This window comes from Theropithecus gelada, chromosome 1, assembly GCF_003255815.1.
Source record: "Theropithecus gelada isolate Dixy chromosome 1, Tgel_1.0, whole genome shotgun sequence".
Classification (NCBI taxonomy): Eukaryota; Metazoa; Chordata; class Mammalia; order Primates; family Cercopithecidae; genus Theropithecus; species Theropithecus gelada.
Window position 1 is genome coordinate 27,357,456 of NC_037668.1, and position 19,709 is coordinate 27,377,164.

A 19,709-nucleotide genomic window follows, 5' to 3' on the forward strand; every position below is an offset into this window, starting at 1 on the left:
AAAAAAAAAAAAAAAAAGAGGCCTTGTCTCTTAGAGATATACGTTGAAGTATTTATGGGTAAAATAATATGATATCTGGATTTGCTTTAAAATATTCCAGGAAGGCTGGGCAAGGTGGCTCACGCCTGTAATCCCAGCACTTTGGGAGGCCGAGGCAGGTGGATTGCCTTAGGTCAGGAGTTCAAGACCAGCCTGGCCAGCATGGTGAAACCCCATCTCTATTAAAAATACAAAAATTAGCTGGGCATGGTGGCAGGCACCTGTAATTCCAGCTACTTGGGAGGCTGAGGCAGAAGAATCACTTGAACCTGGGAGGCACAGGTTGCAGGGAGCCGAGCTTACACATTGCACTCCAGCCTGGGCGACAGAGCGAGACTCCGCCTAAGGGGGGAAAAAAAAACCATTCTGGGAAAAATACAAAACAAAATGAAGAAAGTTGTGGAGAGGAGAGGTAGGATAGATAAAACAAGAATGGCAAATTGTTGAAGCTGAGCTGGGTGATAGGAACACAGGGATTCATTACATCATCTCATGTTTGAAAATTTTCATACTAAAAGTTTATTTTACAAATTAAAACATTAAATAAAACAATTTAAAAGGTTGGTGTTTGCATAATGTTCTTCTAAATAAAAAATCCTCAGTAACTTTAGACAATTTTTTAAAAGTCATTTTATCACATACTAGTTTCCATCTATCATAATATAATTTTTTTTTTTTAAAAAGACAGAATCTTGCTATATTGCCCAGGCTAGCCTTGAACGCCTGGGTTCAAGCAATCCTCCTGCCTCAGCTTCTCAAGAAGCTGGGATTATAGGTGTGTACCACTGTGCCTGGCACAGACAAAATATTAGAATAACAGAATTCAACAAGGTTTTTGGTACAAGATTGCTGTACAAAAATCCACAGTGTTGCTATACCCCAATAATAGCTGAATAGAAAAAAAAAAGGATGTGAAAAACAAAACTATAAAACTATGAAAATAAAAACAAAAGTCTTAATGACCTCAGGAGAGGGAAGGATTTCTTTAAAAAGCTATAAATGTCAGCTATCATAACAACAGATTGATAAATTTGACTACATTGAAATTAAAATCTAGAGAACAAAAGCCCCATAAACAAAGAGGACAAGTGTCAACCTGGGAGAAGGTATTTACAACATATATACCAAGTGTCAACTTAAAAAGAAACCCAACAATGGACTGGGTGCAGTGGCTCATGCCTGTAATCCCAATGCTTTGGGAGGCTGAGGCAGAAGGATAGCTTGAGCCTAGGAGTTTGAGACCAACCTGGGCAACAAAGCGAGACTCTCTCTCTCTCTCTCTCTTTAAAAAATGTATACATTAAAAAACCCCACAATGAATAAATTTAGAAAAGAAGGGGAGACTTTATGGCCTGCAAGGTTGCCATCCTGCAGGCTGGGAAGCGTGCCTCCAGAAACAGGCACTTTGAAGGAGAAGGGCTTGGAGTGTAGGAGCTTCAGGCTGAACAGGCTGGCTAAACATACATTTTCAACAGGTTACAGGAAGAGCTATGGATATTCATGAAAGTGGTCCTGACACATGTGTATTGAACAAAAAACTCATGTAACATATGACCCATATTCACTTTGGGATGGAGACTTAACTCTTTTGTTGTTGTTGTTGTTGAGACAGAGTCTTGCTCTGTCACCCAGGCTGGACTGCAATGGTGCGATCTCAGCTCATTGTAACCTCCACCTCCCGGTTTCAAGCGATACTCCTGCCTCAGCCTCCTGAATAGCTGGGATTACGGGAACCCGCCACCATGCCTGGCTAATTTTTGTATTTTTAGTAGAGATGGGGTTTCCCCATGTTGGCCAGGCTGGTCTCAAGCTCCTGACCTCGTGATCTGCCCACCCCGGCCTCCCAAAGTACAGGCGTGAGCCACCACACCCAGCCGAGACTTAACATTTAAATGTATTACAATGAGCCCTATACATCGAAAGGTCTTTCAGGACATGAAGCCATGTAAATATGCAACCTCTGTAAACCAGCCAGAACCAGTCCATGGCCAGTGGTGTTCTTATCTGGAGAAAGTTACTGAAATCAACAAAAAGTTGTCCAGTGAAAGCTGTAGCTACGCTGGTGGAAGGGGGGCTGGGGATCAGTAAGTCAGCATCTGGTGGAGCTGCACATTGTTTTAATATTGTTTCTCTTGAGGCCTGTATTTGTTTAGCTGCTAGAGAAGAATTTGTGGCAGTTAGAACACAGTTTATTCTTTAAGTATAAGGGTGTGGGACTAAAGCCTTGCCTGGAATGGCTTTAGGTCTTGTTTATAATTTGGCATCTTATTGCCAGAGTCTGTTCTGTCAGTCTTATCATCTCTGTTTTAACATTAATGCTGGCCAGTTGTGTCTAAACCACAAAAGAGAGGGAGTATAACAAGGTGTGTCTAACCTGTTCCACCGTGGTCTAAAACTCAGTTTTAAGGTTTTCTAGGATCCCCTTGGCCACAAGGGGGCCTATTCTGGTGGTGGGGGGGACTTAGGAGTTTATTTTTAGTTCATACAGTCAGTGAATAGAGCAGGCTATCTAATGACGTACACATCATTTGTGAAAGAAAACTCCGTAGCAAACTTTATAAAAGGTAAGAGTGGACAGTTCACAGAAGAGGAAATAAGGTTTCATAAGTATGGAAGAATGCACCACTTTGTTAGGGAAATATAAATTGCAATTTTCACAGTGGTAAAAATGATAAAAGTCTGACCATATCTTGTGTTGAAGAGAATGTGGAGCAAAGAGAACTCATCAATGCTAGCAAGGGTGTAAACCGATAAAATAGTACATACATTATTAAAGACATTCTTGAGGCTGGGTGTGGTGGCTCACGCCTGTAATCTCAACATTTTGGGAGGCAGAGGCAGGCGGACTGCTTGAACTCAGGAGTTTTGAGACCAGCCTGGGCAACATGGCGAAATCCTGTCTCTACAAAAAATACAAAAATTAGCCGCGTGTGGTGGTGGGTTCCCATAGTCTCAGCTATTTGGGGGAGAGGCAGGAGGATGACTTAAACCTGGGAGGTCAAGCTGCCCTGAGCTGAGATGGCGCCACTGCAATCCAGCCTAGGGGAAAAAGTGAACCCGTCTCAAAAAAAAAAAAAAAAAGGAGGGAGAGAGAGAGAGGTTGAGATTCTTGCATATATGCACAAGGAGAGCCATACAAGGATGTATTTTATGTAAACAATTGAAACAACCCAAATTTTGTCCATGCTTAGGGAAATGGAAAAATAAATTGTGATATATGTATTTATTCAAGGAAATACCATGGGTAGATCCTTAAAAAGTAATGTCCAATAAGAAAAATGATTCGGAGAATATTAGAGTATAAGTTTACATACGTAAAAAAAACACCCCAAATGACACTAAATGCATGTGTCTATAAACATGTTTAAGCATCGTAAAAGTAAAAATAAAAGTGGACTAGAATTACACTTTTATTTTTATAAAATAGAATTTTATACCCATAAAATTCATGGTAGAAGTGGCCTATGCCAAGAGAGGAAAATGAAGCAGGGAGGAAAGAGGAATTGAATTCTGTCATATTTAATTTCTTATGAAAAATCTGGGACAAAAATGAAAAATGTTAAATTTTAAAATTCTCAGTGATAGGCCAAAAATATTTGTTTCATAATTACTTGCACTTTTTTATTTTTTCTTTTTGAGACGGAGTCTTGCTCTGTCGCCCGGGCTAGAGTGCAGTGGCCAGATCTCAGCTCACTGCAAGCTCCGTCTCCCGGGTTCACGCCATTCTCCTGCCTCAGCCTCCCGAGTAGCTGGGACTACAGGCGCCTGCCACCGCGCCCGGCTAGTTTTTTGTATTTTTTAGTGGAGACGGGGTTTCACCGTGTTAGCCAGTATGGTCCGATCTCCTGACCTCGTGATCCGCCCGTCTCGGCCTCCCAAAGTGCTGGGATTACAGGCTTGAGCCACCGTGCCCGGCTACGTGCACTTTTTGAATAAAAAATAAAATCTTTTGGAAATTAAAAAAATTGGCGATTTGTCATGGTGATTTTCTTAAAAGACTAAGGTGTCTAGTGGGATACAGAAGACTTGCTGATTTTATTTTAGTTTATTTATTAATTTTTTTTTTTTGAGACGATGTCTCGCAATGTCGACCGGGCTGGGGTGCAGTGGCGCGATCTTGGCTCGCTGCAACCTCCGCCTCCCGGGTTCATGCGATTTTCCTGCCTCAGCCTCCCGAGTAGCTGGGATTACAGGCGCCCGCCACCACGCCCGGCTAATTTTTTGTATTTTCAGTGGAGACTGGGTTTCACTATGCTGGCCAGGCTGGTCTCGAACTCCTAACCTCGTGATCCGCCCGCCTCTGCTTTCCAAAGTCCTGGGATTACAGGCTTGAGCCACCGCGCCTGGTCTTATTTTAGTTTTTATGGCAATTTTTGAATTTGTAATTGGGTGAGAATAAAAGTGTTAAAAATTTCACCTTAATGAAAACTTATTAGTTTTCTGATGACAAAAGTAGTCACATCACATCTGACGTAAGGAGATTTCATGGTCTTTTTCTGAGCTTGCCTCCCGGAACGCTCCTGCATTATGTAATCTGTAGTAATATACAGCCAAGAGCAGTTTGGAGGGTTCCGGGAAGCACATTTGTTTTGCTTACCACCCATGGGAAAGATTCCACGTGGTCCTAGAGGCATACGTGTTCTTATGTTACGGTATTTTAAATATTCACTGGCGGCTGAAATTTAAAATGGATGAAAAAGAAATTCTCTTAAGTAGCGTTCTTGAAACTGCTTTATCAAACTCAGTTCATATTTTCAGTTGGAGTTCGTGATGTGTGTGAATTTCCTTTCAATAAACCCCGAATGTTTTAGTAATACAGATATTGGGAACTTCGATTACTGTAGGTCTTGGGGAGGCTCGCTTGGACTTTGACTAAATACTATGCTTTAGAAACTTATCTTTAGGAGATAAATTTGGGGGGGTTATCTTTTATATTTGCTTTGTTTCAATTTATTTAAATAAAAGTAGGCTTTCTAGAAGTATGTTTTATAGTACCACTTACCTCGGATACTGTGCCAGTTAAGCAGTTTTCACGAATGTGGAAAAATAGTAGTGTTTTTCTTTCATACTTGCGTATATGAAGAATTTTTACACTAATAGAGAATTATTTGTAAAAATTAAACTAAATTTACTATTAGTCTCTGATTTTGTTCTGAGATAGCCACGCTGTGGTATTAAGAAGGATAATCAAGGAATAAGCCAGAATGTTCAGAAAGGGGCTTTACTTTTTATTTGTAATGTTGATAAATTTTGTTCAGTCGAAGCGATGTCTGCGTGTCCTACCCCGCCTCCCCCATAAAACAGCGGGACAGAAAGTCCTGAAAACTCCAAAAGGGAAATATTTACTCGGAGGTCTGTTTAAATTTGCTTAGTCTCTGAAGTTCTCCTGTGTCGTACTAATTCCCTCGTGCGGCAGAAGCAGTTTGTCTTTACTCGGCCACCGTCTCGTCAGCGTTACGGAGTATTTTGTCCGCCTGCCGCCGCCGTCCCAGATATTAATCACGGAGTTCCAGGGAAGAGGAACTTGTGATATGGGGGAGTCGGGAGGTGTTGCCGGCACCATGGAGTCACCTTTTAGCCCGGGACTCTCTCACAGGCTGGATGAAGATTGGGGTGAGTGGGATCTGATAATGCACCAGGTTGGCTCGGCTTCGCATCTACAGGTTTCTTCCTCCCTACTTCCGCCCAGTCGTGGTGACAGGTGTGGACCAACCCTGCCTGGTTAGTGAGGCTACTCGTCACTCTCGTTCGTGCCCCTGTGAGAGTCTGGGAGGATCGTTCGGCTTCTGTCCTGGCCACAGGGAGAGTAGAATATTGTCTAACTGGAGTTAACTACCGTTTTTCACTGTTCCCGTTGGGGAAGTACTGGATGATCTTTTCGTGTGGCTAACACTGGACGTCGTTAGGAGGTTTAGGGCAAGATGGCTGGGACTGCCAAAAAGGCTGCAAGCTATTTCCTGAGTGTGAAATGTGGGCGGTGAGCACAATGGAGTGGGTTTTTGTGTGCTTGATGTGCATGAGAGAATGTGGTCATATACAAGAAATCCTAATCTTACAGCTTTTACTATTGGTTTAAGCCTGATGTCCATCTTGGCAGAAAAGCAAAACACCCAAGCACCTGACCTCGGGTCCCTGCTTAGCTAGACCTAATACTCATGGTAGAATCCTGACTGCTTTCCAGATACAGCTCTTAATTTTCTTGCTAATGGATATTTTGTTTGGTTTTGGTAGTCAGAAAGAGTGGAATGGAATGAGGTGGAAATGAGAATGGAGAAGCTTTGTTATCTAAGTATTTAGAGGAGACTTATTCTTCTCTTGATTGCAAGATATAATAGTAATATTGTTCTTAGGTTCCAATATGAATTTGGGATTGTGTAGGTTCCCAAATGGGCCCCCTAGTGAGCCTACACCACTCATCAGCCTCGGAATTGAGGGGAACCCAGTTTATCTTTCTCCCTTGGATCAGCATTCTCAATAGCATGAGTGGAAGGAATCTCAACTATTTATTTAACAAAGTCATTTAATTTTTTCAAGGGCAGATGTTCTCTAAAACTATATTCTATTGGAGATTTATTTCAATCCTTGGGTAGATTTTCTTAGAGTTGCTGGAAAACTTAAGACTTCTATTCCCATTTTCCTAAGCCAAGTACATTAGTAACAGTAACCATTTATTTAGCACTTTCTTTGTGTCAGGCACCCTGCTAAACTCTCGACATGCAGTATTTTGTTTAATCCTACCAACAGTCCAGTGAGATACTGTTTATTTTAGAGATGAGGAAACTGAGGCTAACAGAATTTGTGCTCAGATTCTTGAAGCTAGTTAATGGCAGAAGAAGGATCAGACCGGGTTTTTCGACCTCCAAAGTCTGTACCTCTAGTATCTATTTATAATGCTTTCCTAACTCGTGTCTGCAGAGTTTATTCTTCCTAAGATCCCTGGTTATTAATAAGACTACTTGAATATATTGGGTAGTTATGATTTGTTTTTGTCAGCTAGTCAGCTGTTACATTTTCATGACTTTTCTTTTTCCTTTTGAGATGGAGTTTTGCTTTTGTTGCCCAGGCTGGAGTGTAATGGCACGATCTCGGCTCACCGCAACCTCCACCTCCCGGGTTCAAGCGATTCTCCTGCCTCAGCCTCCCGAGTAACTGGGATTACAAGCATGCACCACCAAGCCCAGCTAATTTTGTATTTTTAGTAGAGACGGGGTTTCTCCATGTTGGTCAGGCTGGTCTGGAACTCCCCACCTCAGGTGATCCGCCCGCCTCGGCCTCCCAAAGTGCTGGGATTACAGGTGTGAGCCACTGTGCCTGGCCAGCAACATTTCTTAAACTATAACTATGGGACACTTCCTCATGGCATTATTTTATGTTGTCTTCTGATACCCAGGCTGCATTTTCTTGACTTATCTGATCACTTGACTTAATGTCCTCTAACAGAGCATTCTGTTCTTTGTAGTCAGTTCACTGACTCACTTCTATCAGGTATCCTGCCCTGCCCCTCCCTGAATGTGCGCATTTCCATTGTTTTCCAGGTTTCCCTTTTCAAACTGTTAACAGTCTTCTCTTCTTTGAACACTTTAATTCCTTAGGTGTTCAGTAAGTAGGATAGATTTTGTTAGCAATAGAGTGAAACACTATTGTCTGCTAGTGTTTCATTCTGTGACAGTTGCTGTTTTGGATGTTCAAGTACTTCACTGATTTACTTGTTTTTTTTTTTTTTTTCTTTTAGAGACAGGGTCTCGCTCTGTCGCCTGGGCTGGAGTGCAGTGATGCAATCATAGTTTACTGTGACCTGAAACTCCTGGGCTCAAGTGATCCTTGCATCTCAGCCTCCTGAGTCACTAGCACTACAGGTGCACGCCACCACCATGCCTGGTTAATTCTTAATTTTTGACTTTTTGGTAGAGACAGGGGTCTTGCTGTGTTGCCCAGGCTGGTCTCCAACTGGCCTCAAGCAGTCATCCTGCCTCAACTTCCCAGGTGCTGGGATTACAGGCTCAAGCCACCGTGCCTAGCCTTGAATTTTTTTTTTTTTAATATTAGATACTATCTAGTTAAAATTTTAAAATCAGATTATGTAGTTAGTATGTCTCGTGATTTTAACAACTCTAAACAATTTAAATAAAGTGATTAACTCAGAAGAGCCTGTGAGGGATGTGCTTTCCTTTTTCTTTTTAACTTAGGTAATGAAATTTAGAACAAGGGTCTTCAAACATTTTCTGTAAAGGTCCAGATGGTAAATATTTTAGGCTTTGTGATTACATGGTCACTGTTGCAACTACTCGAGTCTGCTGTGATAGTGCAGAAGCAGCCAGAGACAACATAAACAAGTGAGCATGGCTGTGTTTCTATAAAGCTTTATAGACACTGAAATTTGAATTTCACATAATTATTTTAAATAATAGGCCTACTTTTTAAGTATAATTATAGATTTACACAATAATTGAGCATATAGTACAAAGAGTTCCATGTACTTCCCCTCAATCCCCAGCTTCCCCTATTGGTAACATTTTGCATTAGTGTGGTACATTGGTTGCAATTGATAAGCCAGTATTGATACATTATTATGAACTTATTATTATAAGCCCATAGTTTAAAGTTCACTCTGTTGTACATTCTATGGCAGGGGTCCCCCGCCTTTTGGCACCAGGGACTGGTTTCATGAAAGACAATTTTTCCACAGGGGGTGGGGACGGGGAGGCACAGGAGATGTTTTCGGGATGATTCAAGTGCATTACATTTACTGTGCACTTTATTTGTATTGTTATTACACTGTAATATATAATGAAATAATTATACAACTCAACATAATATAGAATTAGTGGGACCCCTGAGCTTGTTTTCCTGCAACTAGACAGTCTCATCTGGGGGCGATGGGAGACAGTGATTAGATCATCAGGCATTAGATTCTCATAAGGAACATGCAATCTAGATCCCTCATGTGCAGTTCACAATAGGGTTCGCACTCCTATGAGAATCTAATGCTGCTGCTGATCTGATAGGTCGTGGAGTTCAGGTGGTAATGCAAGTGATGGGGAATGGCTGTAAATCCAGATGAAGCTTCACTCACTCACCCACCTGCTGCTCACCTCCCGCTGCGTGGCCTGGTTCCCAACCTGCTCTATGGGTTTTGACAAATGTATAATGACATGTGTCCATAATTACAGTATCATACAGAATAGTTTCACTGCCCTAAAAAAGCCCTGTGCTCTACCTATTTTTTCCTCCCTCCTTTTCCCTATCTCTGGTCAGGTAACCACTGATATTTTCACTGTCTCCATAGTTTTGCCTTTTTCAGAATGTCATATAGTTGGAATCATACAGTATGTAGCATTTTTGAATTGGCTTCTTTCACTTAGCAATATGCACTTAAGGTCTCTCCATGTCTTTTCATGGCTTGATAGCTCATTTCTTCTTAGCACTAAATAGTATTATATTGTATGGATGTTCCATAGCCTATTAGTCTGCCTAGGCTGCCATAAGACACCACCACACACTGAGTGGTTTAAGCAACAGAAATTTATTTTCTCACAGTTCTGGAGGTTAGAGTTCAAGATCAAGATGGCACCATGTTCAGGTTCTGGTTAGGGCCCTCTTCCTGGCTTGCACATGGCTGCCTTCTTGTATCCCTACATGGCATTGAGAGAGAGAATCTTCTTCTTCTTATAAGGCCACAGTCCTATCAGATTAGCGCCCCACTTTTATAACCTCATTTAACCTTAATTACCTCCTAAAGACTGTATCTCTCGATATAGTCGTATTTGGGGTTAGGGCTTCAACATAAGAATTTTAGAGGACACAGTTTAGTCCATAAATTCACAGTTTGCTTATCTACTTGCCTATTGAAGCACATCCTGGTTGCTTCCAACTTTTGGCAATTACATATAAAACTGCTGAAAACATTTGTGTGCAGGTTTTTGTGTGGACATGCATTTTCAAATTGTTTGGGTAAATATCAAGGAGTACAATTGCTGGATTGTATGGTAAGAACATGTTTTTTGTTTGTTTTGTAAGAAATTGCCAAACTGTCTTCCAAAGTGGCTATATGATTTTGCATTCCCACTAGCAGTGAATGAGCATTTCTGATGCTCCACATCCTTGCTAACATTTGGTATTGCCAGTACTTTGGATTTTAGTCATTCTAATAGGTGTGTAGTGGTATCTTGTTTTAATTTGCAGTTTCCTGATGACATATGATGTTGAGCATCTTTTCATATGCTTATTTGCCATCTGTATGTTTTACCCTCCTCTCTCCTTCTCTCTTCTCTTTTACTCTTGCTTGAATTTGTGCAAAAGATACTTTTTCTGCTTTCTTCTTTCTTCCCTCCTCCTCCTCCTTTCTTCTTTCTCCTTTTTCCTTCTGTCAGCTGTACTTAAGATATGTGTATCAAGATGATAAGCTTCCGTCTGCCACTGTGGTTTCTTTTATGTCTTCAGTCTCTTCTATGAAGGTTCTCTTGGCTTTCTAGCACTAAACCAAAATCTGGTGCTCCCGGATGACACAACTTCCCTTAATGCCCCGGTGAATGGTTGCTAATTTTATTCTCAAAACCTTTTCACCATAGGGCCTCTGATGGTGGGATAGATGTCTCCATTGTCCTTCACTACTATTCTCCTTTCCTCCTCCCTAAAAATATCTAAGTTTAAATCTCATTTTGTCACAATATCCCGTCCTCTACCTCTCCTGATTCCTGGATCACTCTCTTTCACTTTTTTTTTTCTTTTAGAGATGGGGTCTTATTCTTTTGCCTGGGTTGGAGCTGGAATATGCGGTGGAGCAATCACAGCTCACTGCATCTTCAGACTCCTGGGGTTAAGGGATCCTCCTGCCTCAGCCTCCCAATTAGCTGGGACTACAGACAAATGCCACCATGCCTGGCTTCTCCTTGACTTTTTGAAAAAATTTTGCCTCTAGCTTACTGTTACTTTCTTCACCATTACTTGCATCATGATTCTTGGATGATTTCAGTATCCTTAGAGAAGATCCTTCAGATACACTGACCTCTCATTTTCTGGACCTTGTCTTTATCAAGGTCTCGACCATTTGCTTTCCTGATCATAAGCCTAAGTCTTGTCACTACCAATAACATCTCACTTTCTTTTTTTTTTTTTTTTTTTTTTTTTGAGACGGAGTCTCGCTCTGTCACCCAGGCTGGAGTGCTGTGGCCGGATCTCAGCTCACTGCAAGCTCCGCCTCCTGGGTTCCCGCCATTCTCCTGCCTCAGCCTCCCGAGTAGCCGGGACTACAGGCGCCCGCCACCTCGCCCGGCTAGTTTTTTTTTTGTATTTTTTAGTAGAGACGGGGTTTCACCGTGTTAGCCAGGATGGTCTTGATCTCCTGACCTCGTGATCCGCCCGTCTCGGCCTCCCAAAGTGCTGGGAACATCTCACTTTCAAACATCCTGCTCTACCTTCACCTGTTTTACCAGCTTACTCCCTTTAGTATTCCAGTTTCAATAGTTGTTCAGTCCTTCTGAGATTTTGCCATGTTTCCAGTGTCTCTCATTCCCTTCAGTTCATCACGTCCCCCTTACCCAGTTTAAATACCATGAACAATCATTGTCACCATTTCCTTCCTTTCACCTTTCATATCTTTGTCTGTCTCTTGTTTTGTGGGTTTCTCTTGGATAAACCTATTAGTTAAATTCAGTTTTGCCCACTTCACACCTGCCTTACTATAGCTGAATGTGGCTGAAAAAAACACTTCAACTATCCTGACTGGTCTCACTTTAAGTGTTGCCAGACCAATCATATTTCCCTGGTCCTTTTACTGTCCCACTCTGATGATTGCATTATAAAGTTTCTTCTATCTTCAAACCTCCAACATCTCTCCCATCCTTTGAATCAGAAGAGAGTTTCTACAGCCTCCCACTACTTCATTTACCCACCTACCAACATGTTTCCTTTCTCTTTTGTTGCTGAGAGTGAGTGGCTTCTTGCTCCTAGCTAGAGCCACTCCTTCCATATGTGCTTTAGATCCTTCCTCTTTTCTTCAAGAATATTGCTCAAGCTATTCTTCCTCCTGTTTCCTGCGTCAGCATTTCCCCTCTCTACTAGATCATCTCTGTCAGTAAATGAACATGTTATTTCTCCTAGAAGTACTGTTTCTATATCTAGATAGTACTCTAGAGTAAAAAAAACCAAAACAAAACCAACAAACTCAAAACTCTCTTCAATGTTACTTCCTCTCTTGCTGTTACTGAATTTCTCTACTGTATGTTACGGCAGAATTCCTTTTAAAAAATCTCCATGTTCACTGCTGACTCTAGTTTTTTATTTCTCATTGTCACTTGAACCCAGTCCAGTCAGGTGCCACTGCTCCACAGAAACTGCTGTTTTAAAAAAAAATTTTTTTTTTAAATTATTATTTTTTTTGAGTCTTGCTCTGTTGCCCAGGCTAGAGTGCAGTGGCACGATCTTGGCTCACTGCAACTTCCGCCTCCCGGATTCAAGCGATTCTGCTGCCTCAGCTTCCCCAGTAGCTGCCTGCCACCATGCCTGGCTAATTTTTTTTTTTTTTTTTTTTTGAGACAGAGTCTCTCTCTGTCACCCAGGCTGGAGTGCAGTGACTCACTGGGCTCACTGCAAGCTCCACTTCCCAGGTTCACGCCATTTTTCTGCCTCAGCCTTCCGAGTAGCTGGGACTGCAGGCGCCTGCCACCTCGCCTGGCTAATTTTTTTTTTTTTTTTTGCATTTTTAGTAGAGATGGGGTTTCACTGTGTTAGCCGGGATAGTCTCGATCTCCTGACCTCATGATCCGCCCACCCACCGCGGTGTCCCAAAGTGCTGGGATTATAGGCGTGAGCTACTAAATTTCGTATTTTTAGTAGAGACGGGGTTTCACCATGCTGGTCAGGCTGGTCTCAAACTCCCGACCTCAGGTGATCTACCCGCTCGGCTGGGATTACAGGCATGAGCCATCATGCCTGGCCTGAAACTGCTGTTTTTAAGGGCACTACTGTTTTCCACATTGCTAAACCCAGTGACTGTGTCTCATCTTCTTAAACTTACAAGGAGTAAATGAATAAATAAATGGGCAAGATGGAGGTGAGGTGGGAAAGCTTGCTGAGTACACTAAAAATAATAACTACCATCATTTACTACTGTTGAGGGAAATCTAATAGTGTGGGACTAGTGCAAAGGATATAGAAATAGGCAATAGGTTTTAGAGATACTTCGGGGTAACTAATGCTAACAGTTTCTCATGCATTCTTTCAGAATGTTCTATAAATATACAAGTATATTTATCAACCCACCTTCAGTTATTTTTGTAAGCACAGAAAAGTCGAAAGATAAGTACATTGATAAACCTGCATTTTCCTTATCTAGATTTACCAACTGTTAACATCCTGCCACATTCACTTTATCTCTTAATATTACCCACTTTCCTCCTCTTTCACATCTAAAAGTGGGCTGCAGATAATATGAAACTCCTAAACACTTCACCATGTATTTCCTAAGAATGAGGAAATATTTATTTTTAAAAAGCATCAATTCATTTTGATATATTTACACTTCAAAGGTAACATCGCAGGGTTCTTTTTCACCTTCTCGCACTATATGCTTGTATTTCTCTTCTGCCACTATGAGAATCCTGACTCGCAATAACATCCTTTGTTGCCGGGCGCGGTGGCTCAAGCCTGTAATCCCAGCACTTTGGGAGGCCGAGGCAGGTGGATCACGAGGTCAGGAGATCGAGACTATCCTGGCTGACATGGTGAAACCGCGTCTCTACTAAAAATACAAAAAAACTAGCCGGGCACGGTGGCGGGCGCCTGTAGTCCCAGCTACTCGGAGGCTGAGGCGGGAAAATGGCGTGAACCCGGGAGGCGGAGCTTGCAGTGAGCCGAGATCGCGCCACTGCACTCCAGGCTGGGCGGCACAGCGAGACTCCGTCTCAAAAAAAAAAAAGAAAAAATAAATAACATCCTTTGTTTTTATAGGCTCACTTTAGCAGCTCTGTTGGAAATAGACTGAAAGAGGGGCAAGGGCAGAAGTAGGGAGACATTTTGGAAGCTACTATAGCAATCCCCATGAGTTACAATAGTAGCAGTGGAGTAATGAGAAGTAGTTGGATTATGGATATGTACACACACACACGCATATACACATGTATATATACATGCATTTGAAAATTTTGAAATAGTTTGAAACCTATAGAAAAGTTGTAAGAACAGTGCAAAGAACTCTTGCATGCCCTTTACCAGATTCCTCAGTTGTTAAATTTTGCCGCATTTACTCTATTTCTCTCTTTCTGCCTTTCAAGAGAGAGAGATGTGTTGACCCATCACCTTTAAATACTATAGTGTATATTCTCTATCCTTCTACCCCCCAAAACAAGGCCACATTCCTGTATTACTACCCTATATTTCTTCCAGTCAGGAGATAAACATTGATACAACGCTATCATTCAATTCAAAGACACCATTCAAAGTTTGCCATCTGTTTCAATAATGATTTGTTTTTCTAGTCTAGGATTTTACTTGCAAACATTCATTGCTTTTACTTCTTATGTCTTATCAGTGTCCTTTAATCTGGAACAGTTCTTTAGTCTTTTCCTGTCTCTAATGTCCTTGACAGTCTTAAAGAGTACAAGTCTTTTATTCTACAAGATGATCCTAAACCACTAAGGGGTTCCTTGGAGAAATGACCAATTCTAGGGCTGGGAAATTGCAGGGAAAGTGCAAAATCAGCCCAGAAAATCTTGTGCCAGAAATTCTCAGCAAATGAACCTGTTAAAAAGAACAAAGGCCCCAATATGAATGAACTCCCAGTGGTCAAATCTGGGAAAATTTGAGCATCAGAATAAAATGAGGGTATACATTGTAGTATAAATACTATGTGATGTTCCTATGCCATCATATCATCCTGTGATATATTCACATGATCACTTGGTCAAGTTGTTATCTTCCAGGTTTCACCACCGTAAAGCTACTGCTTCCCATTTTGTATTTTATTGCTATTTTGGGGGAGATAATCTGACATGACACCAATATCCGTTTCTTATTAAACCTCTAACCATGAGCCCTAGCTAGCCTCATTAATAACACCACTCTATATCAGTTACCACTCTAATGGTTGCCAAATGGTAACTATCTAACTCTATTGTTCTATCATTGTTAATTGACATTGGACTATAAGAATTCCTTCCCTTCCTTCCTTCCTTCCTTCCTTCCTTCCTTCCTTCCTTCCTTCCTTCCTTCCTTCCTTCCTTCCTTCCTTCCTTCCTTCCTTCTTTCCTTCTGTGATGAACTTATTGATTTCTTTTTTATTTGGTGGTTGGTAAACCACTACTCTCATTTTATTCTGATTCTTAGATTTTCCCAGATTTGACCACTGAGAATTCTTTCATATTGGGGCCTTTGTTCTTTTTGACATGTTCCTATCATTTGCTGAGAATTTCTGGCACAGCAAGATTTCCAGGCTTATTTTGGCACTTTCCCTGCTGCAGCCCTTTAATTGGTTATTTCTCCAAGGAACCCCTTAGTGGACTTCTGTTTGGTGGAAGATGGTATTTAGTATCCAAGATCTGCTCACCTAGTATTTTCATTGCTACTCGGATGTCATTGCTTCTAGGACCTCTTAGCAGACAGAACTAGGAAATATATATATACAAGTATATATGTATATGTGTGTGTGTATATATGTATATATGTATAATACAAACATCGGTATATGTGTGTACATATATATATTTCTATAGCTATCTGTATGTGTTATATTTTAAATGAGTTTATTTACTAATACTTCTAGTTCTAATCCAGCATCTTAGGATTCTTTTAGTCTCCCGACTCTTTCCATGCTCTTTTTTTTTTTTTTTTTTTTTTGAGGTGGAGTCTGACTCTGTCACCCAGGCTGGATTACAGTGGTGCAATCTCAGCTCACTGCAAGCTCCGCCTCCCAGGTTCACACCATTCTTCTGCCTCAGCCTCCTGAGTAGCTGGGACTACAGGCACCCGCCACCACGCCCGGCTAATTTTTTGTAGTTTTTAGTAGAGATGGGGTTTCACTGTGTTAGCCAGGATGGTCTTGATCTCCTGACCTTGTGATCTGCCTGCCTCAGCCTCCCAAAGTGCTGGGATTACAGGTGTGAGCCACCGCATCTGGCCTCTCTCCATGCTTTTAAATCCTTTCTCCAACTGTGAGAAATCTAACTCCAATTATTTTAGTAAAAGGCAAAAGATTTATTCATTCTGAAGAGAAACCAGAACATTCTAATTATTTTAGATATATTCAACCATTTGCACAATCACCTAACATATTTGTTCAGTATGACCACTCTCCTAACCACTCAGGCTGCCTTTTCCATCTGCTACTCCATTCCCCCTCCCACTGGGCTGGGGCATGCTGGCACCTTCGCTGGGCAATAGTCTCTCCCACACCATCCTGTTTCCTTGGATATGGGGCACATTGCTGGAGATGACTGTGCACAAAACCCCATCACCTTTGTTGCCCTGCTTCCTCGGAAGCTGACGTCTCTGTGTTGGGAGGGGTAGGGAAGAAAAAGAAGGTTGGGAAGGGAAGGAAGAATGGGAGGAAAGGTAGAAAGTCACATTGCAGATATATATTTTGAGGACAGAGCTGACAGAATTTTCTGGTAGATTGAATATGGAGAGTGAGGAAGAGAAGTAGATAATGAAGTAATGATGATCCCAAGGTTTTTGGCCTGAGCAACTGGTAAGCATTAACTGAGATGAGGACAAAGCAGTATGAGGTTTGGTGGGGTTGATGAGGAGCTCATTTTGGATATGTTAGGTTTGACGTGCCTTTTAAACATGTAAGAGGAGATGTCAGTACTCACTGTACATGCATCATGAAGTGTGGGTTGGAGATGTATATTTGGAAATCCTTGGCATATAGATTTTATTTAAAGCCGTGAGCTCAGCTGAGATTACCAGGGAAGTAAGATAGATAGAAACGTTTATGCTGAGCCCAGGGACAATTTCGTGTTAGGGAGATGAGGAAGAACCAGCAAGGTGAGGTCAACCAGTGAGGTGGGAGGAAAACCAGCTAAGTGTGATATTTTGTAAGTCAAGTGAAGAAAATCCTTCAGTTAAAATGAAAGGATCAACTATGTTAATGCTGTTGATAAGTCAAGTAAAATGAGGACTATGAGTTTACCACTGAATTTAGCAATATGGAAGTCACTGGGGACATTAATAATATGTGTATGTGGAAGGGGGAGCTTGATTGGAGCAGGTTCAGAACGAATGGGAAGAAAGAAATAGAGAGCCAGAGAACTCTTTAAAGGAGTTTCAGCTTATATATAAGCCACAGTACTCTGCTTACATGTTTATTGGCTCTGCACCTGAGTAGTCTTTTCTGAGAGTCATGTGAGTAACCTTTTGTTATTACTATGTATACATTTTTTTGCTAAATACTATTTGGTCTTAGGATGGTGAAATGTTACTGTAATTGGTCAAGTTAATAACTGACTGACAGTGTAGTTCCTACACTTGTGCACTGAGGAAATCATCAGATCAGTTTCAGTGGCATAAAATAGGTAGAGAATACAAAGGAAGACCTAGTTTTGAAAAACTTTTCAGAGTGCTTAAAGTTTTGAAAGTGTCAGAGAAAATAGGAACTTCATAGATTCTATGGTAAGCAGCCTTCTTGGGCCTTGGTCAACACCTTGAGCTTTCTCTACAAAAAGTTTTCAGTATAGTGTATTGAAGAATGTTTTCTGTATCCACATATTTCTTGGTTTATAATGAAACCTCATTAGGAAATTGGAATATAGTTAGATTTGCTGAAATGAATTTGATGGTTTATTTTTTTTTTTTTTTTTTTTTTTTTTTTTTTTTTTTTNGTCTTGAATTCTGGGGCTACAGTGATCTGCCCACCTCGGCCTCCCAAAGTGCTGGGATTACAGTCATGAGCTACCGTGCCTGGCCTACTCTTTTTATTTTTTTTTTTTTTTTTTTTTGAGACGGAGTCTCGCTCTGTAGCCCAGGCTGGAGTGCAGTGGCCGGATCTCAGCTCACTGAAAGCTCCGCCTCCCGGGTTTACTCCATTCTCCTGCCTCAGCCTCCCGAGTAGCTGGGACTACAGGCGCCCGCCACCTCACCCGGCTAGTTTTTTATGTATTTTTAGTAGAGACGGGGTTTCACCGTGTTCGCCAGGATGGTCTCGATCTCCTGACCTTGTGATCCGCCCGTCTCGGCCTCCCAAAGTGCTGGGATTACAGGCTTGAGCCACCGCGCCCGGCCGAATTTGATGGTTTAGATGAGTGAATCCTTTATTGTCTAGATAGAAAATTGGTTGTGCCCTTAGCTTAAGGCATGGATGACAAATACACAGTGCATATATACTTTCCACAGCCCTCTCCTATTGCTCATGAACCATGTCTGCTTTCCACAGTCGTCTCCTATTACTTATGAACCACATTAACTTTTCATGCTGAACCCAGATGTAGCATCAGAATTCTTGTTAGTAATGTTCCATAAAGCCACTACCAATTAGTCTTACGTGACATATGACATAAAACCTTTTTTGATCCCTGGTGTAAGAATTCAGTTCACAGATAAAAATTATGCAGAAAACAACACATAAATTAGAAATGAGCTTTGAATTACTTATTCACATTCCTGGAGTTTATCAATAATAGTAGTGGCTAATGAGAAACCTTAATAGAGGCGACATAGGGATACAGTACTTGTTTCTTTGTCAAATAATTGAATTGATAGTTCATTTCTATTCTTTTCCTTTGTCCAAAGATTCTGGCCTGTTTGCTGAACTCGGTTATTTCACAGACACTGATGAGCTGCAATTGGAAGCAGCAAATGAGACGTATGTAAGTATTTACTAAGATTGAATAATGGGATATTTAGTGTTTAACCCTAATTATTGCAAGAAAGTTTCAGGACAGCAGGTTCAGGCTGATAATTTAAGCTACATACTTAATGGGTAAATAGCTTCTACCATTAAGTATGAAAGTTAATAGCCATTTTGTAGTCAGTAAATGTAAGACAGTAGAAATTGCATTGGTCTTGGTGTGAGACTTGTATTCTAGGCCCACCTTTGGCCCTAGGGGTGGGTGACTTTGGAAAAGTCACTAATCTGCCTACTTGGTTTTTACAGATAGTTTGCTACATAAGGGAATTGGCAGGTGACTTTGGAAAAGTTGCTAACCTGCCTACTTCTTGGTTTTTACTGATTCTTTGCTTTTAAAAAGGAAGTTGGTAAGTTCTGCTTGACTAAGTTGGTAAGTCAAGCAGAATTTACCAACTTCCTTTTTAAAAGTTGTATATTCATGTAGAAAGCTCTGAAAAGTAGGTATATCCTTACCTTTGGTTGGAGGTCTGTGTAAAAACTATTATAACACTCTGAGTCCCCAAGAGTATCTTAGATTTTCTTTTCTTGATTAGTACATATAAAGCTCTTTGCCGTATAGAATTTTGATTTTGTCTTATTCTTTAATGGATGAAGTGCTATTTCACTTAAGAAGTAATTCAAGTGAGCAGAGTAATTTATCAATCAGGTTGAATATCACATCATTTTAAGCTGTTATTAACTTAAGTACAAAGTATGTAAAGATTGCTTAGTGAATTTCAGATATTTCTTAAACAATGATTTAGCAGTTGTTTTACCATGAATCGACAGAAGAGAATGAAGCACATGATATATTTTAAAAACTCAGTACATGGATTTTAATGGTTTCATTTCT

The 19,709-nt window shown here is 41.0% G+C and overlaps 1 protein-coding gene across 1 annotated transcript in view; it reads left to right on the plus strand.

Moving 5' to 3' along the window:
* Nucleotides 1-5,461: 5,461 nt before the first annotated feature.
* ATF6 (activating transcription factor 6) overlaps nt 5,462-19,709 on the plus strand; it is a 210,081-nt gene continuing 195,833 nt past the window's right edge. The window contains exons 1-2 of the mRNA XM_025388269.1: nt 5,462-5,652; nt 18,760-18,836. Of these exons, the coding sequence (XP_025244054.1) occupies nt 5,571-5,652; nt 18,760-18,836 (159 nt within the window). The 5' untranslated portion in view covers nt 5,462-5,570. The remainder of the gene's footprint in view (nt 5,653-18,759; nt 18,837-19,709) is intronic.